Raw genomic sequence first — 22,915 nt, 5'->3', positions numbered from 1 at the left:
TTAAATGATTCACTTCAAAAATATGTATAAAAAATGCTTAAAATGTATTTATAATAATTTGACACCATTATGGGATGCTTATTCTGCCTGCTAAACTTTTATTTATTGACTATCTATGTTAAATTTTGCACTTAGACTAGGCAAGGAGGAGAAATGTGGAAAAACAAAGGTACACAAACCTCTACAAATGTTGTTTATCTGAGTTTTGTTATAGGTCATTATAAGTGAGTAAATTGGATTGATTTTAAACAACTCTTCCCTTATTCTCACAGTGAATTTGAGTTTATAGCGCTCAAATGAAAAAACAACCATTGTCAGACAATTACCCTGCCATTATAACCTTTTATTTATTGACTCTTTATGTTAAACCATGCATTTTTGCTAACAAAAATAAACAGACAGAAATTGATTGCATTCAGTCGTGTTTTATTTGGTGTTTGACAACACTGCAATTATAGGTCATTATTTGCTGGTGACCATTGGAGCTTCAGTGGTTAGTGGTACTGTCTGCCCAGGGCAGACACCACCACAGACAGGAACTTCTGCCAGGCCTCCTGAATATCAGGGGTGAAAACGGAGGCGCCAAACTTGGCTCCGACAACCACTGTGATGCACTCAGCAAGAAGCTGCAATGAGGAAAAACACACACACAGAGGGTTGAGTAAAGGAAACTACAGAATAAATAAAGATAAAAAAAAAAGAAATATTGCACAGATGAGGCATCACATACTCTGAAGTTGTCAGGATCCACATGGAGCCTCTCAGAGTGTATCACACTCAGCTTGGAGTATGTATTCTTGATGTCATCCAAGTTATTCACGGCTTTGTCCAGCTCGTTCAGGACTCTGGCACCATGCGCAGAAACCTTAGCGTTTGCGGCGATGGCGGCATTGGTGGACAGGTCGCCGAATTCCTTGAAGTATCTCTTAGTCCAGGGGAAAACGATCAAAACCCTGAAATGACACAGCAGAAAATTCAACTGAAACATAAATTGTCATCAATTACAAAACCTTTGCTCTTGTCAAAGTTTTTACAGTGAATATGTAAAAGAATTGCAAAATAATTGCATCCATTCCAAATTAAATATACAATTCACCTTATCAGTGCCTCAGCGCCATCCTTGTTCGCATCAATCTTGTCCCACACCTTCTTGATGGCTTGACGCTCTTTGTCTGTCCACTCAACCATGTTGACGAGGAAAGGTTTTCTGTTTTTTTGATGCTAAAACAAAAATATCTGATCACAGACCTGTGGGGCAAGAGACTTGTCCTCTGCAGATTTTATTAATGACGCAAGGCCACACCTCCAATTCAACGGAGGCACCTGATTGGACCAGAGGAGTTGGGTTGCTGCCTGCCACGATTCAGCTTCGCCCTGAAAAAAAACAGATAAGAAGGAAATTGAGATTATTGCTAAGATTGAAATCTTGAAATGAGAAAATAAAAAAAATTAAATGCAGCAGAATTGAAAGGTAAAAACATATTTAATAAATAGGAACCAGAACTGATCAATGGTTTTAATGTAGGACTTGTTTATTTGTGTTGTTTTTATACTTTCTACAGTATTTGTTTTATTTTATTGTTTTGTTCTTATTCTTAAAAGGTCTCACATTTGCATATTCAATTTGTTTTATTTACCGCTTTAACACAAAAACACAAAAACAAGGGACATAAGATGAGATAAAATATTTATAAGTGTCAGATCCTTCATTAAAGCTTTGTATATATTACATATTCTCTTTTTATGGCTTGTTCCGTGTGATTCACTGTGTATTCTCGTGTTGTGTTTAAATGGAGTTGTTGTTGATCATAAGATCATAACTCAATAACCTTGTCAGAACAAAATTTACCAATTCATTTTATGTTAAGTGTGACAATGTAATGAGAGACAATATAATAACAAAGGTAGGCAATAATGTATAAAAAGTGTATTTACACAATTACCTAATCACTCTTCTATTTATTGATTTATTTATTCATTCATTTATTTATTGATTGACTGATTCTGCATATTATTTATAGGGTATGTAAACTAACTTACATACTACAATTGCCAGAAGTAAGCGATATGTTTGTATCGTGGTATAGTTTTAGTAATATAGTTTTAATTATAGTATGACTATAATATATATCATACAGTAACTACCCTTTTTATCATATTGTGATGAAAATCATCTGCAGATTTGAACAGTTCAAACTATGAACGAAAGATGTAACGTGACGACCAGGCCAATGTTTGTTTGTTTTTTTCAGAATTTCTCATTTTAGTGGTCGAATTGTCAACCAGAAAAACACACAAAAAGTGTTGAATAATGAACAAAAACATGCATCTCAGTCTTCTTTCAAATGAATCTGTAAAACAGGCCAATAATTGTTATCTGACTCATAATTTAACAAAAAAGTATAATATATATATGTATATATATATATATATATATATATATATATATATGTTTTACAGATTCATTTGAAAGAAGACTGAGACACATGTTTTTGTGGTGGGCTGAATATTATTATTATTACATTATAATACTGTATATTAGACTTACACATTAAACGTTACATGGAAAATATGAATGACATTGAAATGAAGAAAATGTATCCATCCCTTTAACCAGGAATTAAGTTGAATATTTTACATTTTACAATCTGAGGTTAAAATTATTTTCTTTATTTGTGAAATAACTGAGTCATGAAATGATGACATATAAAGGGAGTGGTGACTTATCTCTGGAAAACTGCTGAGCACATTTCTGGCAAATTCTTTAATGGAGGCGTGGTTTTGGTTTGATACGGGGGTGCGGTGCAATTTGGCTCCATATATATAAAAAAAAGCTGTTGCACATCAACTTCACTTGCATCGTCATAATTTTTTCCTTTTGTCAAAAGAAAACGAAGCAAAGGCAGCCATGAGTCTCACCGGAAAAGATAAGGCTGTGGTGTCAAATCTCTGGGGCAAAATAGCCTTAAATTCCGACTTAATCGGAGCCGAGGCTCTTGGCAGGTGAGTCTTCAGTCATCCGTTCATGAGCTAATATTTTTTTTATTCATTTATTGGTGATTAATTCTTTCTCTCTTGACAGGATGCTGACGGCATCCCCACAGACCAAGACCTACTTCTCTCACTGGTCAGACCTGAGCCCTACATCTGAGCAGGTGAAGAAGCACGGAGCGGTCATCCTGAAGGCCATTGGAGAGGCTGTGGAAGGCATTGATGACCTCAAGCTCAACCTTTCCCGCCTCAGCGAGTTGCATGCCTTCAAGCTCCAAGTGGACCCTAACAACTTCAAGGTAAGCCACAACATGTATCGGGTCTATATATATATATATATATATATATATATATATATATATATATATATATATATATATATGGGGTTTTTATGCATTACTTACACAAGAGTCCTCACTAAGGCTGCTGTACAAGGATGTATGTGTGTACTTGTCTGTAGTAGCATGCAAGGACATTGACAAAATCCTATCTTTGTGAGGACATTTTGACTTTTGACAACTTTAAAGGGCCTTTTTGAGGATTAAGACTTTAAAGTTTAAGGGTTTGGGTTAGTATGGTGAGGTGTCTGTGACTGACCTTCTGTGTTTCTTGTAACTTCACAGATCCTGTCCCACAGCATCCAGTTGGTGATTGCCATGTACTACCCTAAAGATTTCACTCCAGAGGTGCAAGTCTCCGTGGACAAGTTCCTGCAAAATGTGGCCCTGGCTCTGTCCGAGAAATACCGATAAACTGCGGCGATCCGTCCGTCGGGAGGAGGAGGCATTGGGCTGCATGTCAGCCTCATCGCCATCATCATCATCGTCCTCCACAATAAACGATGGCAAGATCCCTTTAATGAAGGCCAAATAAATGAATAAATAAAATGAATGTGGAACATTCACACGTCTTCTCTTCATTGTCTCTCACACACTGTTGCTGTGTCTTATCAGTTTAGATCCACACTGTGAAATATAACAATAATAAAACATAGAGGGATTACAATACAATACATTCACTGTGACATAACTTACTGCAGGTATAGGCTGCAAACAACAACAATAACACACAAACCTCAGCCCTTACCCTTACCCTAAACCCAATTTTAAACGGAACTCTAAAACCAGGTCTTAACCCTGAAAAAGCAGACAAAATCTCCCCGCAAAGATAGGTGTGTGTACGTTTCTTTTTTGGACCTCACATAGACATAAATGCAAGCACACACACACCAACAGTGTAACAGCAAACTATACTGAATAAGTGGAGTTTTTGACATATTAACTATAACCAGTGGATACATGACCATAAACTCTAAAACTGAGTCAAAAAAGCCCTTTAAAGGACCAGATACATATATGTATATACAGTATAAATATCAGTATATACATACAAATAACTTCAAAGTGGGGTTTTCTTTTTTTTAAGTGTTTTAAAGGGACAGATCAGGTTTTTTGAAGTATGGTTGCAGGACATTTACACACCTTATCAATGGAATGGACACACGATGGAAGTTTACATTTAACATTTAAGCATTTAGCACACGCTTTTATCCAAAGCGACTTAAAGGTGACATAGAATGCTTGTATCACACATATATGTTAGTTATGGAGGTCTACTTACATATATGAACTTGTTTTCATGATTAAAAACCTCCTAATCGCTGCAAACGAGCCGATCAAAATATCTCCTCACTGACGCTCTCGTCAGCCGCGCTGTTTCAGACCAAAACCACACCCCTAGAATATGGACTGTGTTGTGATTGGCCAGCCAACGAGAGCTTTCCCACTGTCCTGTGATTGGCCAGGTACCTGGAAGTGACGTAATGGCTCTCAGATACACAGCTCCCCCTCTGGCATCCACCGTGCCAGAGGGGGAGCTGTGTATCAGCTACAACGAGAGTAGTTCTTCTGTACGCAACCGGATGTGCCCGGACTAGTGCCCGCACCAGGAGGCGCTACGGTGGTGAGAGGAGTGGTGAGGATTTCTGATGACGACATCAAATTAAGGAAGTGCCGATCCGCTTCGCAGAGCCCAGGAAAACAATACAACACTATTTTCTCAGCAGTGGCTGAACTGTTTGTTCTGAAACTTTAGGGTTTCATAAACGAGGTAATGACGCAGATACACACACACAAACGCAGCGTTAATTGGAGCTTCCGGTCTATGTGTTATAAGTTACATAGAAGAAATCTTGGAAAGAACTCCACTAGATAGGAATAGTGGATAGATAGAGGGTGAGAGTGCCGAGGTGGATCCAAGTGCAGAAGGAGATGCAGGGGAGGGGGGTAAGGTAAGGTGCTAGGAGTGCTAGGACAGAAGATGCTCTTGGAAGCGCTGGGTTTTCAAGACCTTCTTGAAGATAGACAGGGAAAGTTCTGTTTCCATGTCAACGAGGCCTAAATCTCCTGCTTAAAGAACCCTGGTCATTCAGCAGTTTGATGGGATAAATTTCTCTTGCCCACTCTTGTTCTGCCACTGTATACACTCCAACACTCCCTCAGTCAGTACTGCTTTGGCGTGTGTCCATCATGGTACAGTCCAGCATGGTTTGAAACTGTAAAGCTTGCAGGCTTGCGTTTCCACTGAGAATGGTGTCTTTTACTTGGTAGGAGGGTTGCACGATGTGCACGCTGTGCACGCTGTGCACGCTGTGCACGCTGTGCACGCTGTGCCCGATGGCCGTGTCAGCTAAATATGTAGTGTGACACTGTACCGGTGTGACGACAAAGAAGGTGACACAACAGACAACAATGGAGGACATCCAACAGCTCGGTTTATGGCTGTTTGTCTCAACAAGACGTCAAAATTTATATGAGAATAGACTTTGGGCGTTGAAGACAACGCCCCATGAACGACACATGAAAAGAGTCTGGATTGTCTTGTGTGGGGTGTTGGCACCACTAGATGACAATCCTTTGATTGTGTCTAAGTGTCGCAGGCGACACGTTTGCACAAGCGACATGTGGTTATTACGGTAATTGCACTCGTGCTGTTGCAGGAAACCAGCAAATCAGCAGTTAGAGAGGATAGAGTTGGAAAAACCCTTTAATTGGCCTGTTTTTGGACATTGAGATAAAAAAATCATGTTTTATACTGGTCAAATTTCAAAACACGCAAACTCTGGTGTTTGTGTACAACTACGGTGTTGTTTTCTCAATAAAACATTTTAAATTGCTAAAACATCGTTTTAAAATGTGATAAATTGTAAATAACAACCAGATATTCAACGTTATTCTTGAAAAATGGGCAAACGCACTTAACTCACAGGACATTTCTGGCCCTTTTATGGTTAAAATGAGCAAAAGAAAAAAAAAAGGTGTTAAAGGGTTAATTAAATAGGTTAAATACATTTTACATGGTACAGGTCAGAATGACAAATTAAGGGTTTTGGGGCTTGGTAGCAATGCATGTAAATTTATCTTTACATGTTGTAAAGGTGACTGACTCCGGGATTACGGCGAGGGCTTGTGACGAGGGCATTACTCAATGTTTTTATAATTGCTAGCGGTGCATCCACCTTTCCAGAGGGGGGAGCTGCGGGTCTGAGAGCTGACGTGCCAATTACAAGACAGTCAGTGTTCTGTGGGTGTGGTTTTGGTCTGAAACAGCGCGGCTGACGAGAGCGTCAGTGATGAGACATTTACTTCGGCTTGTTTGCAGCGACTAGGAGGTTTTTGACCATGAAAACGACTTCATGTTTGTAAGTACACCTTCATATCTCACATACAAGTAAGACAGTATGTGAGACCATGCTATGTCCTCTTTAAATATCTGATCTTATAGATACCCAACCACCCTCAAACCCCCCTCCACAGGAGGCCTAAAGGTGCAATTAAGTGTCAATTTGGATTTCTATGTCACTCTTAGGGTTTCGTTATAGTACTCCGTGTATCCAACGCCGTGACCATACAGACGCTTTGACGGGGTAATGCCAGGCTCAACACAAATAAAACCTTCAAACCTCATTTAGTGAATGTAATCAGTGCCTTGAACCATTCACATATTTAAATATAGGGAGATATTTTAAGGTTATTGCTATGATATGTGATTAAAAAAAAATGAGATATCCTCATTTAGTGGTGTTTTTTTGGCTCTGACATGACCCTGAGGTTTTCCTTTGAATAGCTTTAAGTTATTCTCTTATAGCAGATTAAACGCCTTAGAATTATATATGATTATATATAATATAATATAGATAATATAATATATATAATATATATATTATCTATAAGTTTATACATTATCCAAAACTACATAGTCATTCCAAAAATGGTAAATTTTAATTATTTGAAATTGTGTGTATTTCTTTCCATGACTTTTACTATATATAAACATAATGTAAAAAGCGTCTTCTAGCACAGTTTAAAACAGGGGCTCCAAACTTGCGGCCCACAGGCCCACATGGCCCACCACTCGATTTCAGGTGGCCCGCCACCTATTATCAACTTATAATGGAGTTGTTTATGTATGTTTTTTTAAAGTAATAGATTGATTTTCAATGATGAATTATAGCTGAAACATGCCCTTAACTTGGTGTCATATAGCAGTGTTGGAGCGCCCTCTAGTGGCCATGCAGACTGCCTGCCTCTTGCCTTGCACAGATGTATAATAATAATAATGTTGCTCACGTTGAATAAGTATAATAATTCAACACGAGCACACAGCACAGATGTACTGTATATATTTTAAATATATATATTTTTTTCAATTAATTATTATTTATTGTTTTATATGTACACATACATATACATATATATATATATATATATATATATATATATGTATACTTAAAATACTAAATACTGTAGTTTTATGTTTGTGCCTCAGTGTATTTCATTATGTGTTGGGTTTTATCACTGTGAGGCTATGTGTTTGGTAGAATACCGACAGCTGACAGCAGCAATATCTTCCCCTCCCTGACCACTAGAGGGCAGCATCTCTACACACATATAATATTTCATGACCATGAGAAAGCTTGTGGGGTTGAAACACATTTCTGTAGGATTAGTGTTTTTCTTGTGAACTGTAGCTCCTCTTTTGTGCCTTATCATTTTCCTCCATAACAATAAACACAAAACTCACAGTTTGTCTCTGATTTCATCTGCACTTTAAGTCACTTTAAGTCACTCATGGTTGAAACACTTAAACGTATTATTGATAATTATCATCAACATCCTGATGCCCGGTCCATAAACCCTTGCTTGCTTTTAAATTAGGCAAATCTGATTTATGTATTTTAAAGGAAATATGTGAAAAATCATTGATTTTTTTTTAGTTCGAAAATATTGACACAAATCTAAGTCCAAACATTCACACCATAGTCAAGTTAGTTCACTTAAACCCATTAGTTTCACTCATTTCTCTGTCTCGCTCTGTTTCTAAGTATGGTATAGTGTTGAGGCTCAAACTGGCGGGTTGTGGGCCACATGTGGCCTCCCCAGTCGATGTCCTGTGGCCCTACATTTACTGTCATTGTCACGTTTCTGTCGGCCCATTCATCTCGTTTATATAAACGACACTGTGTGCTGCTGGGGTTGTAAAACATTTTTTCAGTTGTATTGACTGGTCATGGCTTCGACCACAGCGGTCAGAAACTTCTGCCACGTGGCTTGGACGTTAGAGTTGAACGTGCTCTTCAGTTTGCAAGCGATGGTGATGGTGATGCAGTCGGCCAACAGCTGTGGACACATATCACAACATATCACATATGTGCGTGTGTACTGGCCCTTGAAATGAAATGCATCAGCCTTGCTTCTTAAATGTGATTTTCTTTGCACCATACGACAAATAAATCATTAAATTGGAATCATGTGTATTTGTGGACAAAACAAGACATTTGAGATGATCATCCTTTTGAGGTTTAGGAAAGAACGATCAACATTATCTAACATTTTATGAACCAAATCAAGTCAGTAATGGATGGATGAATCCATTATGAACATAATTGATCATTGCACCGTAAATGGCATGACAACGAGTGATTTGATTTCCAACTCAATTTGATTGGACACCAATTCATTTGGAGATATTTTGGTTTTCTTGGAGATTTTCACAGAAACTATTGCTGCACATTTTTACAAAATGTGGTTCTCTTTAACCTGCTGCATCATAAAAAATATTGTTTACATTAAAAACATTATGGCACTTTTTATTTAATATGACTGCACAGTGCAAATCGAATTGAAACTGGAACCTTCAAAACCTTGTGCAACAGCTGCAAGATTCAGTCTCTCGCTCTCATTTTTAAAGGTTGATTCCACAAAAATACCAATTTGCCTAAAAATGTCAAGTTTTAAAGGTTCAATCCCCCCAAATCGGCAGCAAGAAGCAGGCAAGATCAACATTTTCTAGTTGATTTTAGTGTCATGGTTGATGGACGTATATGTCTATAGTTTGAGGACTCACTCTGAAGTTATCTGGATCCACGTGGATCTTTTCACAGTGAAGACGACTCAGCTCGGCATACGTCTTTTTGATGTTGTCCATGTCCTCCACGGCTCTGCCCAGGGACCGCAGCACCACTTTGCCATGTTCGGCCAACTTGGCGTTTGTCGACACAGCACTAATGGAGAACAAATCTCCAAATTTACCAAAGTACCGCTCGGTCCAGGGGTAGGTGATCAAAACTCTGTGAATGCGAGGGATTTTGTTTATTATTTTACAGTTCAGTGCATGGTTTCCACAGCCCTGAGCTCCAGTACATTTTTGAGATAAATAATATATTAAAAAAGACTTTTGCCACTTAACAAAAGGTGCATCTAATGAAATATATACCAGCTGATATCTAAACAATACTGTGGCCACTTTTAATCACAGATGCTGCCCTCATCACTGGCTGGAAACGTGACATTTGTAAGCTGCTCACTCCCTGCACCAAAGTCCATAGAGAAAATCAGCGATTTTACGTCAGGACACATTGATTTTCTCTATGGAATTGAAGTATCTGCTGCTCATGCAACCACACTTCCCAAATCCCAGTAAACTGTATGATAGGTGAGTGTAATAAATAAAATTAATGATAATTAACTGACATTAATTGTAAGCGTCTCGTTCACTGCCTGCACAAAAGTCTATCAAGGAGTTACAGGCGCTGATGGTCTACTGCTACCTGCAGTAGACCATGGAGGCCGCAGACCATTTGAACACTAAGTTCAAATGTGTTACTTTGTGACTTCGGTGATTGAAATATTTAATTTAAATTGACACAAAGTGACACAAAATGACCAATTAAGGCAGCAGTAGACCAGCTGCTCCTGTAACTCCATGAGCATGATGATTTTCTCTATGGACTTTGTTACAGGAAGTAACTGCTGCTCACTCCCTGCACCAAAATCCATAGAGAAAATCAACATTTTCAGCTGAAGCTGTTAGAGGTGCACATTATTAACAGTTAAAAAGAACCCAGCAGCTGTAACAAATCTACAATAAAAATAAAAAGTCTCATCTTGTACCTTATTAAAGCTTCAGGTCCGATCTCGTCGACGTCGACTTTCTCCCACACAGCTCTGACAACGTCGCGCTCCTGCTCTGTGAACTTCACCATGATGACATCAGCATCAGTGAGGTAAACGGACACTGACACAGCGTGTGTTTACTGCGTCACCACATCCACGCTGAGTCAGCAGAATCCAATTCCCGTCGCCCACATCACCACGATGATGATGCTGGACAAGTTATTTTGTCCTTATTTTGGAAATAAACAACATTTTCAACCTGTATAGGTAAAGTGGACAAACAGTTGATAAAGTATTGTGTTAATACATGTAAAACACATGTAATGTGTTTTTAAAACACATGTAATGTGTGTAAAACACATGTAATGTGTTCTCATTTACTGCTCTTTGCTGCCACGAGAAAAAGCTGCCAAACTGAGATTAACGTGTCGTCATTATCTCCATAATTCAGGCTCCCTCCACCCAAATAAATTATCTGACTTGATGTAACAAACGTGGTTCCACTGGCAGAATGTTCACCTCACATGACCTGGAATTACGCACAACCCGTGTCTGTTTATGATGACGACGAGCAGAACCGATGCATTTCATTCAATTCTCTTCGGTCATTTGGTTTTCAACCTGTTTTCAACATTTATTTTTACCGTACCCGTGTTTCAGAGAACCAAGGTGAATTCCATAATCTAAAGTTATCCTTTCACATTAATTTTACTTTACTCTTGTTTCAGAGAAGTGGAATCCATGAACCAAAAGTTGTTTTGTTCCTATTTACTTATAGGAGTTAGAAGTTAATATTCACACACACACATTGTTGTTCAACTCCAGGAATGTCTCAGAGACATTAAGTCCTGGATGACCTGTAACTTTCTACTTTTAAACTCAGAAAAAACTGAGGTCATTATACTTGGCCCTAAACACCTCAGAGAAAAACTTTCTGATCACATTGTCACTTTAGATGACATCACCCTGGCTTCCAGTTCCACTGTGAGGAACCTTGGAGTTACTTTTGACCAGGAAATGTCTTTTGATTCACACATAAAACTCATTTCCAGAACAGCCTTCTTCCACCTGCGCAACATTATGAAAATTAGAAACATTCTGTCTTTACAGGATGCTGAAAAACTAGTTCATGCTTTTGTTACATCTAGATTAGATTACTGTAACTCCTTATTATCAGGATGTTCTAACAAGTCTGTTAGAACCCTTCAGTTCATTCAAAATGCTGCAGCACGAGTTCTGACAGGAACTAGAAAGAGAGACCATATAACTCCAGTGTTAGCTTCTCTACACTGGCTCCCCGTACAGTTTAGAATTCAATTTAAAATCCTCCTCCTCACGTACAAAGCACTTAATGGTCAGGCCCCTTCATACCTGAAAGACCTAGTCTTACCCTATCATCCTAATAGACCACTTAGGTCACAAAATACAGGTTTACTTGTGGTTCCCAGAGTCTGTAAGAGTAGAATGGGAGGCAGAGCCTTTAGCTACCAGGCTCCTCTCCTGTGGAACCAGCTTCCAATGATAGTTCGGGAGGCGGACACTCTCTCTGTATTTAAAGTTAAACTTAAAACTTTCCTTTTTGATAAAGCTTATAGTTAGAGCTGGTTCAGGGAAACCTGGACCATCTCTTAGTTATGCTGCTATAGAACTAAACTGCTGGGGGATTTTCCTGTGGTACACGCACATTCACTCTCTCACACTCAGGATTTGATTATGACTTTTTATATGTCATTAACCTTGTCTCTTTCTCTCCCTAGTTTGTGTCTTTCCTTCCTTCCCTCTCTCTCTCTCTCTGTATTCTCATCATGCAGGTTGCAGGATCAAGATCCAGTTTCCGAGGCTACGCTTATCATCACCATTATTATTATTTTGTAATTAAAAAGTCGATATCAGTAACTGTATAAACTTGTAACCTGATACAGTTGTTGTGTATCTGCTGCTGGTCTCCCTCTCTCTCTTCTGTCTCTCCCTCATCTCCCTCTTGTCCTTTCTCTCCCCCCATTTTCTGTCCCCCACCTCTCCACTGTCCCCCATTTTTCCTTTCACCCCAACCGGTCGAGGCAGATGACCACACATCTCTGAGCCTGGTTCTGTCAGAGATTTCTTCCTGTTCCTCTCCACTGATGCCTAGTGTTTGCTCATTGTGTGAACTGTTGAGGTTCTCTGCTCTCCTTGATGTTGTCTATGTACAGAGCCTTGAGATAATGTATGTTACGATTTGGCGCTATACAAATAAAATTGAATTGAATTGTTGTGCTTTAAAGTTCATCATTTGCAACCAAAAATGAATTCATGAGTCAAACATGTTTTGAAATAGGCATTTTTTATTTATTTATTTATTTATTCATTCGTTCGTTCATTTATTTGAAGAGTTGGCGACAGTCACGAGGCAAGTGCATCGTGGACATGTTATTTTTTTTCTTCAGTGGTTAGTGGTACTGTTTTCTCAGGGCGGCCACCACCACATCCAGGAACTTCGTCCAGGCCGCCTGAAAACCAGGGGGGAATTTAGCGGAGCTAAACTTGGCTCCCACTTCCACAGTGACGCACTCCGCAAGAAGCTGCAATGAGGAGGGAAGATTAAATAAAGGGAAACAATAAATAATGATACATGATATATTGCTCAGATGATGTCACGTACTCTGAAGTTGTCAGGATCCACGTGGAGCTGCTCAGAGTGGAACACGCTCAGCTGAGAGTATACACTCTTGATGTTGTCCATGTTCTTCACGGCTTTGTCCAGCTCGGACAACACTTTTTTGCCGTGCGCGCTGACCTTGTCGTTCGAGTTGATGGCGACCTCGGTGGACAGGTTTCCAAACGACGTGAAGTATCTCTTAGTCCACGGGAAAACGATCAGCAGCCTGAGAGGAAACACGGGGAGAGGATTTAATAAAGACAAGAAACACATTATATTCTTCATGCATACAGATATTTTAAAATAAGAAATAAAAACAAGAGTCAGACATGTAAATAATAAACAGGTTATTTACACGGAGACATTACAATAAACATTACAGTATATACACGAGGGAATTAGAGAATATTACGTATAATAATAATAATTATTATTATTCATGATAACTGATAATGATTTTTAATTTTTTCTTAACAAATGTATGCATATATATATATGTAGGTGTACCTTTTCAGAGCCTTGGGTCCGATGTCGGCCACATCAATTTTTGCCCACAGGGCCAAGATGGCGTTGCGCTCGGCGTCTGTCCATTCTACCATGACTGCGTGAAAAATGAAAATCACCTTCGACTTCAATCAACACACAACGCAAAAGGCGGCTTTTCTACTTGGACAATGTGCGCCAGTCTGGAGTTTTTATTGAACGAGCCGACGGCGCCGCCCTTTCGCCCGCTCACGCGCGCAAGGCTGGCCCACAGCGCAAACTGGCAGCGCCAATCCACGCGAGTGACGTCACTGGGATGGTGAAAAATTGATTAAAAAACGTGTTTATACGCGATAACGACTGATAACTGATGTTTTAACAAAAGATATACACGCGGTAACCTGAAAACAGCAGTTATAAACTACAACAATATTATTAATAATAATAATAATAATTTCCTTGTGTGTCCTTAAATGAAAAGGTAACAACAAATAACCATTTTAATACTACAGACATATAGTCTCACTGCAACACTGCAACTTTTGACTCAAGTAAAATTAAAAAGAAAATATACTGAAAATTGATTAAACAAAAATTGTATTGTCAACTTCAATAGAACTTTACGTCAGTGTAATAAATCATTATAATCCAGGAACAAAACTGTATAATGTTTCTTAAAATATAAATCTTTTTTTTTATTAAATACAAAGGACATTTTCAACATTAATTACTGTTTTACAACAACAACTGTATAGTATTTTTTTTTCAATAAAAATAAATTTTTGTTCAATAAAAAAAACTATTTTTCAATTTCAGTTGCTGTTTTAATTCATAATTCAGACTAATAGTTAATTATAATCAGGACCAAAACTGTGTAATAATGTTTCTTCTTTAAAATCAAAATGTATATTGATTGAATAAAAACCCCAATGTGTATTAAATAAAAATAAAAATGTCAACTTCAGTTACTGCTTTAACCCATAATTCAGAGTAATAATCCATTATAATTCAGGAACAAGACTGTATAAGGATGTTTCTTCTATAATTCCACGCGCATTGGTAAAACAGCCTCCTTTGATACTGTGAACAAACATGGTGCAACTTGATTTAACATTGGTTTTTGACAATATTTAAGGTATTGTGTTACTTTAAACCGGTAACAATAATAATAATAATAATATTAACAATAATAATAATAACAATTATAATAATAATTACATAATAATAACAATAACAATAACAATAACAATAATAATAATAACAATAACAATAACAATAATAATAATAATAATAACAATAATAATAATAATAATAATAATAATAATAACAATAATAATAACAGCAGGTTTGGTTCAAAGACATAATTATAGATTATGTTGCGGATTTTCCTTCCAAAACCAAGACTAGAGTCGACCCAAGACTCTGGATCGTCCCTGTGTTGGCAGACACATACGTGGCACGTGCACGGATATTTGGGGAGTGGTGATTAAATTTATCTAACAGCCTGGCTGTAGAAAGTTCTAGCAGTTTGTTTATCGTGGGTGTGGATTTGATACTCGGGCGTGGCTCCGTTCGGTGTCCATATAAAGACGCCACGAACCGAAACCCCCCCCACGTCCACATCGTCTTTTGAAACTTTTTACATTTGAGTTCAGTAACAGACACGACACGAAGGCAGCAGCAGCCATGAGTCTCTCCGCCACCGACAAGAGCAACGTGAAGAAACTTTGGGCCAAAGTTGAGAAACAGATCGACGAGATTGGTGCCGAAAGTCTGGGCAGGTGCGTTGTCATGGCGACGCTTGGTGACGGCGTCACGCTGTGTTCTGTCTGCTGACTCTCTCTCTCTCTCTTTCTCCCTCTCTCGCGCAGGATGCTGGTCGCGTACCCACAGACTAAGACCTACTTCGCTACGTGGAAGGGCGAGCTGAACGTCCAGAACGATCAAGTGAGGAAACACGGCGCGAAAATCTTGAATGCTGTGTCCAAGGCCGTGAAAGAGATCGACAATCTCACCACGGCCCTGAGCAAGCTGAGCGAGCTGCACGCGACCAAGCTGCAAGTGGATCCTGGCAACTTCAAGGTAAGATCCGGGACACGCGGATGCTAATGATGTTATTATTGTTATTATTACTACTATTATTATTGTTATCATCATCATTATTATTATTATTATTATTATTATTATTGTTGTTGTTGTTATTGTTATTATTTAACACATTTAATACATTAAAGTTACGGATATTTTAGGGTATTAATTATTCTTGATTATTATTATTATTATTATTATTGTTATTAGTATTATTTAATACAGATATTGTTCTGTGATACTATTCATTTATTTATTTATTTCCAATATAGAATATAGAACAAATTGAATAAAATAAAATAAAAAAGAATTTAAGTATTTATTCAGGTTATCATTTATTTTTACTTTCTCCTGCTGTTTCTGTTGTTGTTTAAGAAATTACTCTAACAACTCGTGTGTGTGTTGTTGTTGTTCTCGTGCAGCTTCTGGCCCACAATCTGATCCTGGTCCTGGCCATGTACTTCCCTGCAGACTTTACTCCTGCTGTGCACCTCTCTGTTGACAAGTTCCTGGCGGCCGTCGCCTTGGCTCTGTCTGAGAATTACCGCTAAACTGCGGCAGCAGCAGCGGCGACTGCCTCCTGCTGGTAACACATGAAACCCACGTTGGTGCTTAGTCAATAAAAAAAAGCACCAATTAAAAATAATAATAAAATGAACTGGTGTCCATTTGTTTTTATTCACAATTATAGTACTGTTTTTTTTTAAGTTTTAACAGAAGAATAAAGGTAAAAAAAAAAGAAAAGAAGAGGTAACATTTAAATAGTCCTGATTTTTTTCAATTTTTGGTTGTCCTTAAATGTTCCTGTATTTCCTTAAAAATATGTTTTAAAAAACTAAATTGTAAACATGATGGTGGTTTATATGCAGCCTTTTTCCTCTGTCCCTTTTCTCATTCCTATTAGTCCTGTGTTTGTCAAAGTAGTTTTGATAAACACTTAAAATGCTTTTAAACTATGAACATGATAATGTTACAAACTGCTTTTGAGTCATTTCTGCAATACAAGCCATTTTTCATAATGTATACAAGGTATATATCACCTTATTATTTACCTTATATCTTAAAGTGGAGCCATTAAAATTAGGTTTTTTTGTTTGTTTGTTGTTTACATTAAGTTTTTTTTTATGTGAGCACTTATTTTCTTAAGTGTTGCCATAAAAAGTGAATTTTGTAATTCCTTAAAATAGTAATTTAAAGACTATTTTAAATATTTTTTAAATGATAAACATAGCAAACTTTAAGATTGTCTTTTATTCTTCACTTAATTCATGCAAGTTAAGGCCATTAAAAGTATTTTCTCTTATTTCCCCTTAGCCCTTACATTTTTTTAATGCTTTTTAAGTATAAGCAAAAAGGTTTTTCCTTATTGTGCTTAAAAATATATCTTAAATTGCAAACATAACAGTCTATATGCAGATTTGAAGCTTTGCCCTATTTGTTAAGTGGAGCTATTCCTTTAACAACGTTTTAATGCTATTCAATTGCAAACATGAGGTTATTTGTGCAGGCTTCTCAGGTCAATCTGCATCAGAATGGTGGGATTATAACAGATTATAACAATAAAACACAGGCTGTAACAATAAATACAGTAGCAAGCTAATATCACACACAGTGGCCACTTTATTAGGTACACAGTACACCTTACAGTGTGGTGTGTAGATCCTCTGCTTCAAGGCCGCGCGACCTTGCTTTTAAGATAAGTTAAATTAAGATATTTATTGATATAAAATAATTATGTATCTTATATTATCTTCATCTAGTAGGGGAGACTGGGGATGGTTGAAACAGTATCACTTTCACCAATAAGGGATAAGAGTCATGTGATCAATTTCATGTAAAACCACTCCCTCCCTGATCTTGCATGTGAATTGGCATGGCTGTGAGAAGAAGTGTGCAGATATTACAGCCAAAACATCAATTTTCAGGTAAGGAAGTGATTTTTTGGACCAAGTCTATATTTTGATTAGTACTGATACTGTTGAAGTTTTAATTAACTTGTATCAGGTAAGAGAGTAGGTTCTTACGTCAAATGTGAGTCATTTCATTTATGCTCATTTAAAACGACCATGCTGATACAGCTCGCTAAACATTGGCTGATAGGGGTGGAGATGGTTGTAACACCATATAAGAAAATGGTACAACCACACCCGTAATCACAATTCACATATTTTCTCTATCCTACTCCTTTTTTTCAGTATGCCAAGACAGTGGGTGAGGAAAACGGATAGGGGTGTGTCTGCACATGTAATTAAAGTTGCATCAGATGAATTGAGGCAGGGAAAAACAGTGAGGTCAGTTGCCAAAGACTAAAGACTACTGTACGACCATTTCCCAAAGCAGGGCCAAGAAAGACCACTGGTACGACAAGGAGAAGGAGAAAGTCAGACATCTATACAGATACACCAGTCAAGCAGGCCTTGGAGGAAGAAGAAAACAAGAGGAATAGTAAGAAGAATGTGAAAATGGCCATATTTGGAAAGAAGAACAAGGATAAGGATGAGGACACCTCAGATGAAGACGATTTTTGCACTGTGTGCATGGAGCCCTTTGGAAATTCCAAAAGTGGATCAGATGTGTAAATTGCAAGTTCTGGGCCCACGAAAACTGCACCCCTGGAAAACCCCCATACATCTGTCACCACTGTGACTCTGATTAGATGGATAACACACACAAATACACACACTTCCTGTAATTGTACGTGGATTATGAGCTACTTCTGACCTCCTGTTGAAGGTTTCCATTTGTATGTGTAACATTCATAGGTATTATCAGAACATGTTCTTTAAGAAAGCTCTTCTAATGTTAGGACACTGTTCTTCATTTAGCCATCAGTGATGAGTTCTTTTTGTTCTTAGTGAAGCACAGGAAGATGCTTTAGTGTTGGCACATGCACAGTAAAGTTATATAGATGCGTATTTTGTGGTGTAGTCACAGTTTTTAGTCCTTCAATCTTACTGTTACAATTTACTCCAGGTTGTGTTACAACACACCCTGGTAGTGGGGTAGGTTGTAACAATGGTACTCCTTGCATTTGATATCAAATAATGAATTCTGTGATATAGTTGGAGAAGTTAAAAACATTGCTATTTGTAGTAGACAAATGAGGGTACTTTGTGCCCTACCACAAACATTCTGCAAGTTATAGGAGCTGAGACAAAAAACCTCCGTTACAACCATTGATTACTTTTGAATGTCCAAACCGTTTTTATAGAAGTTCACCATGTGTTTAAATCGCTTGTAAAATGACACTTTCAAAACTCAAATTCACATAGCGCCCTCTGCTGGTGCTTTGATAACTTACACCCGTGTCACTTAAAGGGGACATATCATACCCTATTTCCCCAATTAAAATAGTTCCCTGGTGTCCTAATGAACATGTCTGTGACATGCTTTGGTCAAAATACCATAAGGATGAAGCACCATAGCAGTTCAATAACCCTGCTAAACCCGCCCCTTTCAGAACGCTCGGTTTTGTGCATGGTCCCTTTATATGCAAATGAGACACAGGCAAACACACACCCACTTCTTCCAGGGGGTTTCTGATTTGTCCTTTTTACTGCGTTCACTCGCTCAGCTCCTGTTCCCTCCGCTCTTCCTCCCTCGCCTGCACTCTCGCAGGGACAAGGTGGAGCTAAGGTGGAGCTCTCTAAGTAAACTTACTGGTGGGCGGTAACATTCGCGGTGAAATGCGCACGCTGCCGTCATAAGCGCAGGGAATTCAACATTGCGTGTTTTATCACCTATACTTACATTAAGGGGGACCACGAAAACATTTTTTTTCCACACTTTGGCAACTGGTAGGGCCTCCAGAGTCACAAATATTGTATATATTATATATTATACAAACAAGTATTGAAATGATTAAAAAGTTGATTTTGCATAATATGTCCCCTTTAATTCTGCAGAAGACCCCCCCACATCCTTGTTTTTCTGTCTCTGAGACAACTTTAGAGATTAATTTTCACTGCTGCACATTCACACATTCACGAATTGCAGCGGGGATTTACTGACCTGTGCAGGAGAACCTGAAGCAGATGAAATGGTTCAATGTCCATGACGATATTTTTCCTCCACTCTTCTCAGAGGCCCTGTTTAAAAAAATAAAAAAATAAAAAAATAAATAGATAAAAAGAAATACATTCACAAGAATTATATTATATTATTTTAATTTTTAATTTTTATATTATTTTAAATATTATATTAAAAAACCCACATCTACCTGTTTGAAATAGATTGTGTTTCACAAACTACACAAAAAATGATGAGTTATTATTAATTAGCTTAAAAAAAATCATAGCACAATATTCATGATGTTATTGCTCAGAATTTCAAAGTGAAAGCATTTGTAATGTATTTTATAAAATAATATGTACTGATTATTCATATCATAAATGTATGTATTTCAAACGGCAACTGAACAACACACGACTGACGCAATGTGTGTGTTGTTCAGCTGTTACTTTTACCCACAGTTTTATTTCTTTTTCACTTTATTTCAGTTGTTTTAGATGGATCTTATCACCTTGAGTGTCTTCCTTCTACACCTTTAAATCATAAATAAATTGCATTGTTATTTCATCGCACAACACTAACACAACACACACAGTTTCTTTCCACATTTCTGCATTTTATTTATTGATTGATTGATGTTATTCATTGTGCAGAGATGGAATAGAAGCTCTGGCTGCAGCAGCAGCAGTAACAGCAACAGCAGCAGCAGCAGCAGCAGCGTCTTCTTCTTCTCCTGCTGCAGTTTAACGGTATTTCTCAGCCAGAGACAGAGCCACAGCAGCCAGGAACTTGTCCATGGACACATGAACCTCAGGAGTGAAGTCCTCAGGGAACAGTATGGCCATGACCACCAGGATGTTGTGGGAGAGGATCTGTGCAGAAGCAAAAAAACAACATTAAAATCACCTCGTTAGTCTAAAATAACAGCACTACTATATTATTACAGACCATAATAGTGACAAAAGTAATATAACATTTATTAAAAGTGGTGAAGACCTTGTGGCTCTGTTTTATTAAAGGTGCTATATTTAATAAACTATGAAGACTATTATTACTACTTTAGTGCTTTAAATCACCTTTTTATCTCCAATGTGTCTTAATAGTTTTTTTATATTATCTTAGAAACATATTCTTACATACATATATAATATATTCTTCTTTATAGTCTTATTTATTCATTTATTTGTTTCTATTTATTGTTATAATATTCTTTATTTACATTTTTTATTTTTATTATTATTTCACCTGATGTATTTTCTGGCTGTGGATTTAGTTCTACATGTGAGCCCTGACACGCTTATATACCACATATTTATATTTTACTTGTTGTTTTGTTAGTAACATCATTTAAAAAAGGAATTTATTTTAAAAGAAATGATTGTGTTGACTATTCTAAGTTTACATTTCTGTCTGTTTTGACTCAGCACAGGACCTGAATCTTAATTTTTAATTCTCTTTAATCCCTTTATCATTATTGTTGTTATTATTATTATTATTATTATTATAATAAAAACTGTAAAACTGAATAATCAATAATTATCAAAATAGTTGAAAATATTGATCAATGTTTCTCAAATGTCTTGCTTTGACATTGAAGTATTCACATTTAAGAAACTGGAAAAACCAAAAAGCTTGTTTTAATTAATTTATTTATTTATTTTTTAAACATACTATTACCATGTTAGTACTACGTTCTTAACCTGAACTATCCCTTTTTTTAATCTCAGTAAAATCCTCTTTGATCCTCTTTGTGTCCACGTACCTTGAAGTTGGCCGGGTCCACTCTCAGGGTGAAGGCGTGCAGCTCGCTCAGACTCAGCAGTCCTCCCTTCAGGTCGTCCAGTTTGGACACGGCGTCGGCGACCGCGTTCATGATGGTGATTCCGTGCTTCTTCACGTAGCCAGAGGTTGGACTCACATCCTTCCAGTGGGAGAAGTAGGTCTTGGTCTGCGGGTACACGGCGATCATCCTGTGGACCAAAAATAGAAGACACAAAACTGTGAGTGGGAAAATAAACCCAGCAAATTCAGAAAACTCTTATTTTGAAAAGTCTCATTTTCTGTGTGTGTTTTTGCACCAAAACACACATTTCTTTGAGTCTTAGTCACAAAAAGAAGTCTTTACCTGCACAGAGCATCTTTGCCGATTTCCTCTGCATACACAGACGCTTTGGCCATGAAGGCCTTGATTGTGTCCTTGTCTCTGGGGGTAAGGCTGGTCATGTTGTCGCTTTGCTTTGGACAAAATTGCTGATGAGTCTCAAAGCGAGCGAGGCTTTTATGCTGGAGACAGAGCGGAGGACAACACCCGGGACCACCTCCGAGATTAGAGTGAACGAGGCGGGTCCAGATGCAGCTGGCACGAGATAAAGGTTTTTTTTTGTTTTGTTTTAAAGAAAAAAAAAAGAATATTTTTTTAACCATGTAACAACAAAATGTTTTGTGTTTTTTGTCTGTGAGGTGGAAAAACTTTTTTACCATCGTCAGAATCAAAAATACACTGTAAAAATGAAATACATACAAGATATGTTGAACTCTGTTGTATAAACTTGTGTGGTGGAAAGTAATTAATTACATTTACTCGCGTTACTATAACTAAGTAGTTTCTGTGTGTACTTTTTAAAGTCAATATTACATAAAATAATTTGTAATTTAACTTTTATTAAAGTATGTTTTGTTTTTTTGACAGTGCTTTACATCACTACAGTTTAAATCACATCCGTTACGAGTAAAAAACGTTGGCATGAATTAAGAAAAATAAAATAATAATTAACGCACTGGATACTTTGACGGACATGAGGACAGATGAATGATGATGACAGATGCATGATTATGAGGACAGGTGAATGAAGAGGACAGGTGAATGATGATGAGGACAGGTGAATGACGATGAGGATAGATGAATGACGAGGACAGGTGAATGATGATGAGGACAGGTGAATGAATGATGAGAACAGGTGAATAACTAGGACAGGTGATTGATGAGGACAGGTGAATGATGATGAGGACAGGTGAATGACGAGGACAGGTGAATGATGAGGACAGGTGAATGATGATGAGGACAGGTGAATGATGAGGACAGGTCAATGATAGTGAGGACAGGTGAATGGTGATGAGGACAGGCGAATGACTAGGACAGGTGATTGATGAGAACAGGTGAATGACTAGGACAGGTGAATGATGAGAGGACAGGTGAATGATGAGGACAGGTGAATGATGAGGTGAATGATGAGGACAGGTGATTGATGAG

General features: G+C 37.6%; 6 protein-coding genes across 6 annotated transcripts; 2 read left to right on the top strand and 4 right to left on the bottom strand.

Moving 5' to 3' along the window:
- Window positions 1-405: 405 nt before the first annotated feature.
- Window positions 406-1,271, bottom strand: LOC122784714 (hemoglobin subunit beta-A-like). Its single transcript, XM_044050030.1, has 3 exons — window positions 1,097-1,271; window positions 731-953; window positions 406-626 (listed from the first exon to the last, which is right to left on the bottom strand). Exons 1-3 carry the CDS (start codon window positions 1,186-1,188, stop codon window positions 495-497), a joined length of 447 nt encoding a protein of 148 aa, XP_043905965.1. The 5' UTR covers window positions 1,189-1,271; the 3' UTR covers window positions 406-494.
- Window positions 1,272-2,837: 1,566 nt separating this feature from the next.
- On the top strand, window positions 2,838-3,895 carry LOC122784739 (hemoglobin subunit alpha-A-like). Its single transcript, XM_044050065.1, has 3 exons — window positions 2,838-3,003; window positions 3,083-3,290; window positions 3,615-3,895. Exons 1-3 carry the CDS (start codon window positions 2,909-2,911, stop codon window positions 3,741-3,743), a joined length of 432 nt encoding a protein of 143 aa, XP_043906000.1. The 5' UTR covers window positions 2,838-2,908; the 3' UTR covers window positions 3,744-3,895.
- Window positions 3,896-8,081: 4,186 nt separating this feature from the next.
- LOC122785703 (hemoglobin cathodic subunit beta-like) lies at window positions 8,082-10,584 on the bottom strand. The gene is made up of 3 exons (XM_044051610.1): window positions 10,443-10,584; window positions 9,397-9,619; window positions 8,082-8,669 (listed from the first exon to the last, which is right to left on the bottom strand). Exons 1-3 carry the CDS (start codon window positions 10,532-10,534, stop codon window positions 8,541-8,543), a joined length of 444 nt encoding a protein of 147 aa, XP_043907545.1. The 5' UTR covers window positions 10,535-10,584; the 3' UTR covers window positions 8,082-8,540.
- A 2,158-nt stretch (window positions 10,585-12,742) lies between these two features.
- Window positions 12,743-13,761, bottom strand: LOC122785702 (hemoglobin subunit beta-like). Its single transcript, XM_044051609.1, has 3 exons — window positions 13,591-13,761; window positions 13,087-13,309; window positions 12,743-13,006 (listed from the first exon to the last, which is right to left on the bottom strand). The coding sequence occupies exons 1-3, from the start codon at window positions 13,680-13,682 to the stop codon at window positions 12,875-12,877; spliced, it is 447 nt and encodes a 148-aa protein (XP_043907544.1). The 5' UTR covers window positions 13,683-13,761; the 3' UTR covers window positions 12,743-12,874.
- Window positions 13,762-15,159: 1,398 nt separating this feature from the next.
- Window positions 15,160-16,312, top strand: LOC122784715 (hemoglobin subunit alpha-like). Its single transcript, XM_044050031.1, has 3 exons — window positions 15,160-15,347; window positions 15,438-15,648; window positions 16,077-16,312. Exons 1-3 carry the CDS (start codon window positions 15,253-15,255, stop codon window positions 16,203-16,205), a joined length of 435 nt encoding a protein of 144 aa, XP_043905966.1. The 5' UTR covers window positions 15,160-15,252; the 3' UTR covers window positions 16,206-16,312.
- A 3,948-nt stretch (window positions 16,313-20,260) lies between these two features.
- Window positions 20,261-21,935, bottom strand: LOC122785900 (hemoglobin subunit alpha-1-like). The gene is made up of 3 exons (XM_044051906.1): window positions 21,791-21,935; window positions 21,428-21,635; window positions 20,261-20,537 (listed from the first exon to the last, which is right to left on the bottom strand). Exons 1-3 carry the CDS (start codon window positions 21,886-21,888, stop codon window positions 20,409-20,411), a joined length of 435 nt encoding a protein of 144 aa, XP_043907841.1. The 5' UTR covers window positions 21,889-21,935; the 3' UTR covers window positions 20,261-20,408.
- Window positions 21,936-22,915: the final 980 nt, after the last annotated feature.

The sequence above is a fragment of the Solea senegalensis genome, linkage group LG19 (genome assembly GCF_019176455.1).
Source record: "Solea senegalensis isolate Sse05_10M linkage group LG19, IFAPA_SoseM_1, whole genome shotgun sequence".
NCBI classification, from domain to species: domain Eukaryota; kingdom Metazoa; phylum Chordata; class Actinopteri; order Pleuronectiformes; family Soleidae; genus Solea; species Solea senegalensis.
Note: the sequence above shows the minus strand (reverse complement) of the source record. Positions and strands in the feature narration are given on the sequence as shown.

Bases quoted from the DNA above. Each gene is read 5' to 3' on its own strand.
- LOC122784739 (XM_044050065.1), top strand. From the start codon at position 2,909: ATGAGTCTCACCGGAAAAGATAAGGCTGTGGTGTCAAATCTCTGGGGC. The intron at 3,004-3,082 runs GTGAGTCTTCAG...CTCTCTTGACAG, and splicing joins GGAGCCGAGGCTCTTGGCAG to GATGCTGACGGCATCCCCAC. The intron at 3,291-3,614 runs GTAAGCCACAAC...GTAACTTCACAG, and splicing joins TGGACCCTAACAACTTCAAG to ATCCTGTCCCACAGCATCCA.
- LOC122784715 (XM_044050031.1), top strand. From the start codon at position 15,253: ATGAGTCTCTCCGCCACCGACAAGAGCAACGTGAAGAAACTTTGGGCC. The intron at 15,348-15,437 runs GTGCGTTGTCAT...TCTCTCGCGCAG, and splicing joins GGTGCCGAAAGTCTGGGCAG to GATGCTGGTCGCGTACCCAC. The intron at 15,649-16,076 runs GTAAGATCCGGG...GTTCTCGTGCAG, and splicing joins TGGATCCTGGCAACTTCAAG to CTTCTGGCCCACAATCTGAT.
- LOC122784714 (XM_044050030.1), bottom strand. From the start codon at position 1,188: ATGGTTGAGTGGACAGACAAAGAGCGTCAAGCCATCAAGAAGGTGTGG. The intron at 954-1,096 runs GTGAATTGTATA...GTGTCATTTCAG, and splicing joins GGCGCTGAGGCACTGATAAG to GGTTTTGATCGTTTTCCCCT. The intron at 627-730 runs GTATGTGATGCC...TCCTCATTGCAG, and splicing joins TGGATCCTGACAACTTCAGA to CTTCTTGCTGAGTGCATCAC.
- LOC122785702 (XM_044051609.1), bottom strand. From the start codon at position 13,682: ATGGTAGAATGGACAGACGCCGAGCGCAACGCCATCTTGGCCCTGTGG. The intron at 13,310-13,590 runs GTACACCTACAT...GTTTCCTCTCAG, and splicing joins GGACCCAAGGCTCTGAAAAG to GCTGCTGATCGTTTTCCCGT. The intron at 13,007-13,086 runs GTACGTGACATC...TCCTCATTGCAG, and splicing joins TGGATCCTGACAACTTCAGA to CTTCTTGCGGAGTGCGTCAC.
- LOC122785900 (XM_044051906.1), bottom strand. From the start codon at position 21,888: ATGACCAGCCTTACCCCCAGAGACAAGGACACAATCAAGGCCTTCATG. The intron at 21,636-21,790 runs GTAAAGACTTCT...TTTGGTCCACAG, and splicing joins GGCAAAGATGCTCTGTGCAG to GATGATCGCCGTGTACCCGC. The intron at 20,538-21,427 runs GTACGTGGACAC...GCTTCTGCACAG, and splicing joins TGGACCCGGCCAACTTCAAG to ATCCTCTCCCACAACATCCT.
- LOC122785703 (XM_044051610.1), bottom strand. From the start codon at position 10,534: ATGGTGAAGTTCACAGAGCAGGAGCGCGACGTTGTCAGAGCTGTGTGG. The intron at 9,620-10,442 runs GTACAAGATGAG...TCGCATTCACAG, and splicing joins GGACCTGAAGCTTTAATAAG to AGTTTTGATCACCTACCCCT. The intron at 8,670-9,396 runs GTGAGTCCTCAA...ATGTGTCCACAG, and splicing joins TGGATCCAGATAACTTCAGA to CTGTTGGCCGACTGCATCAC.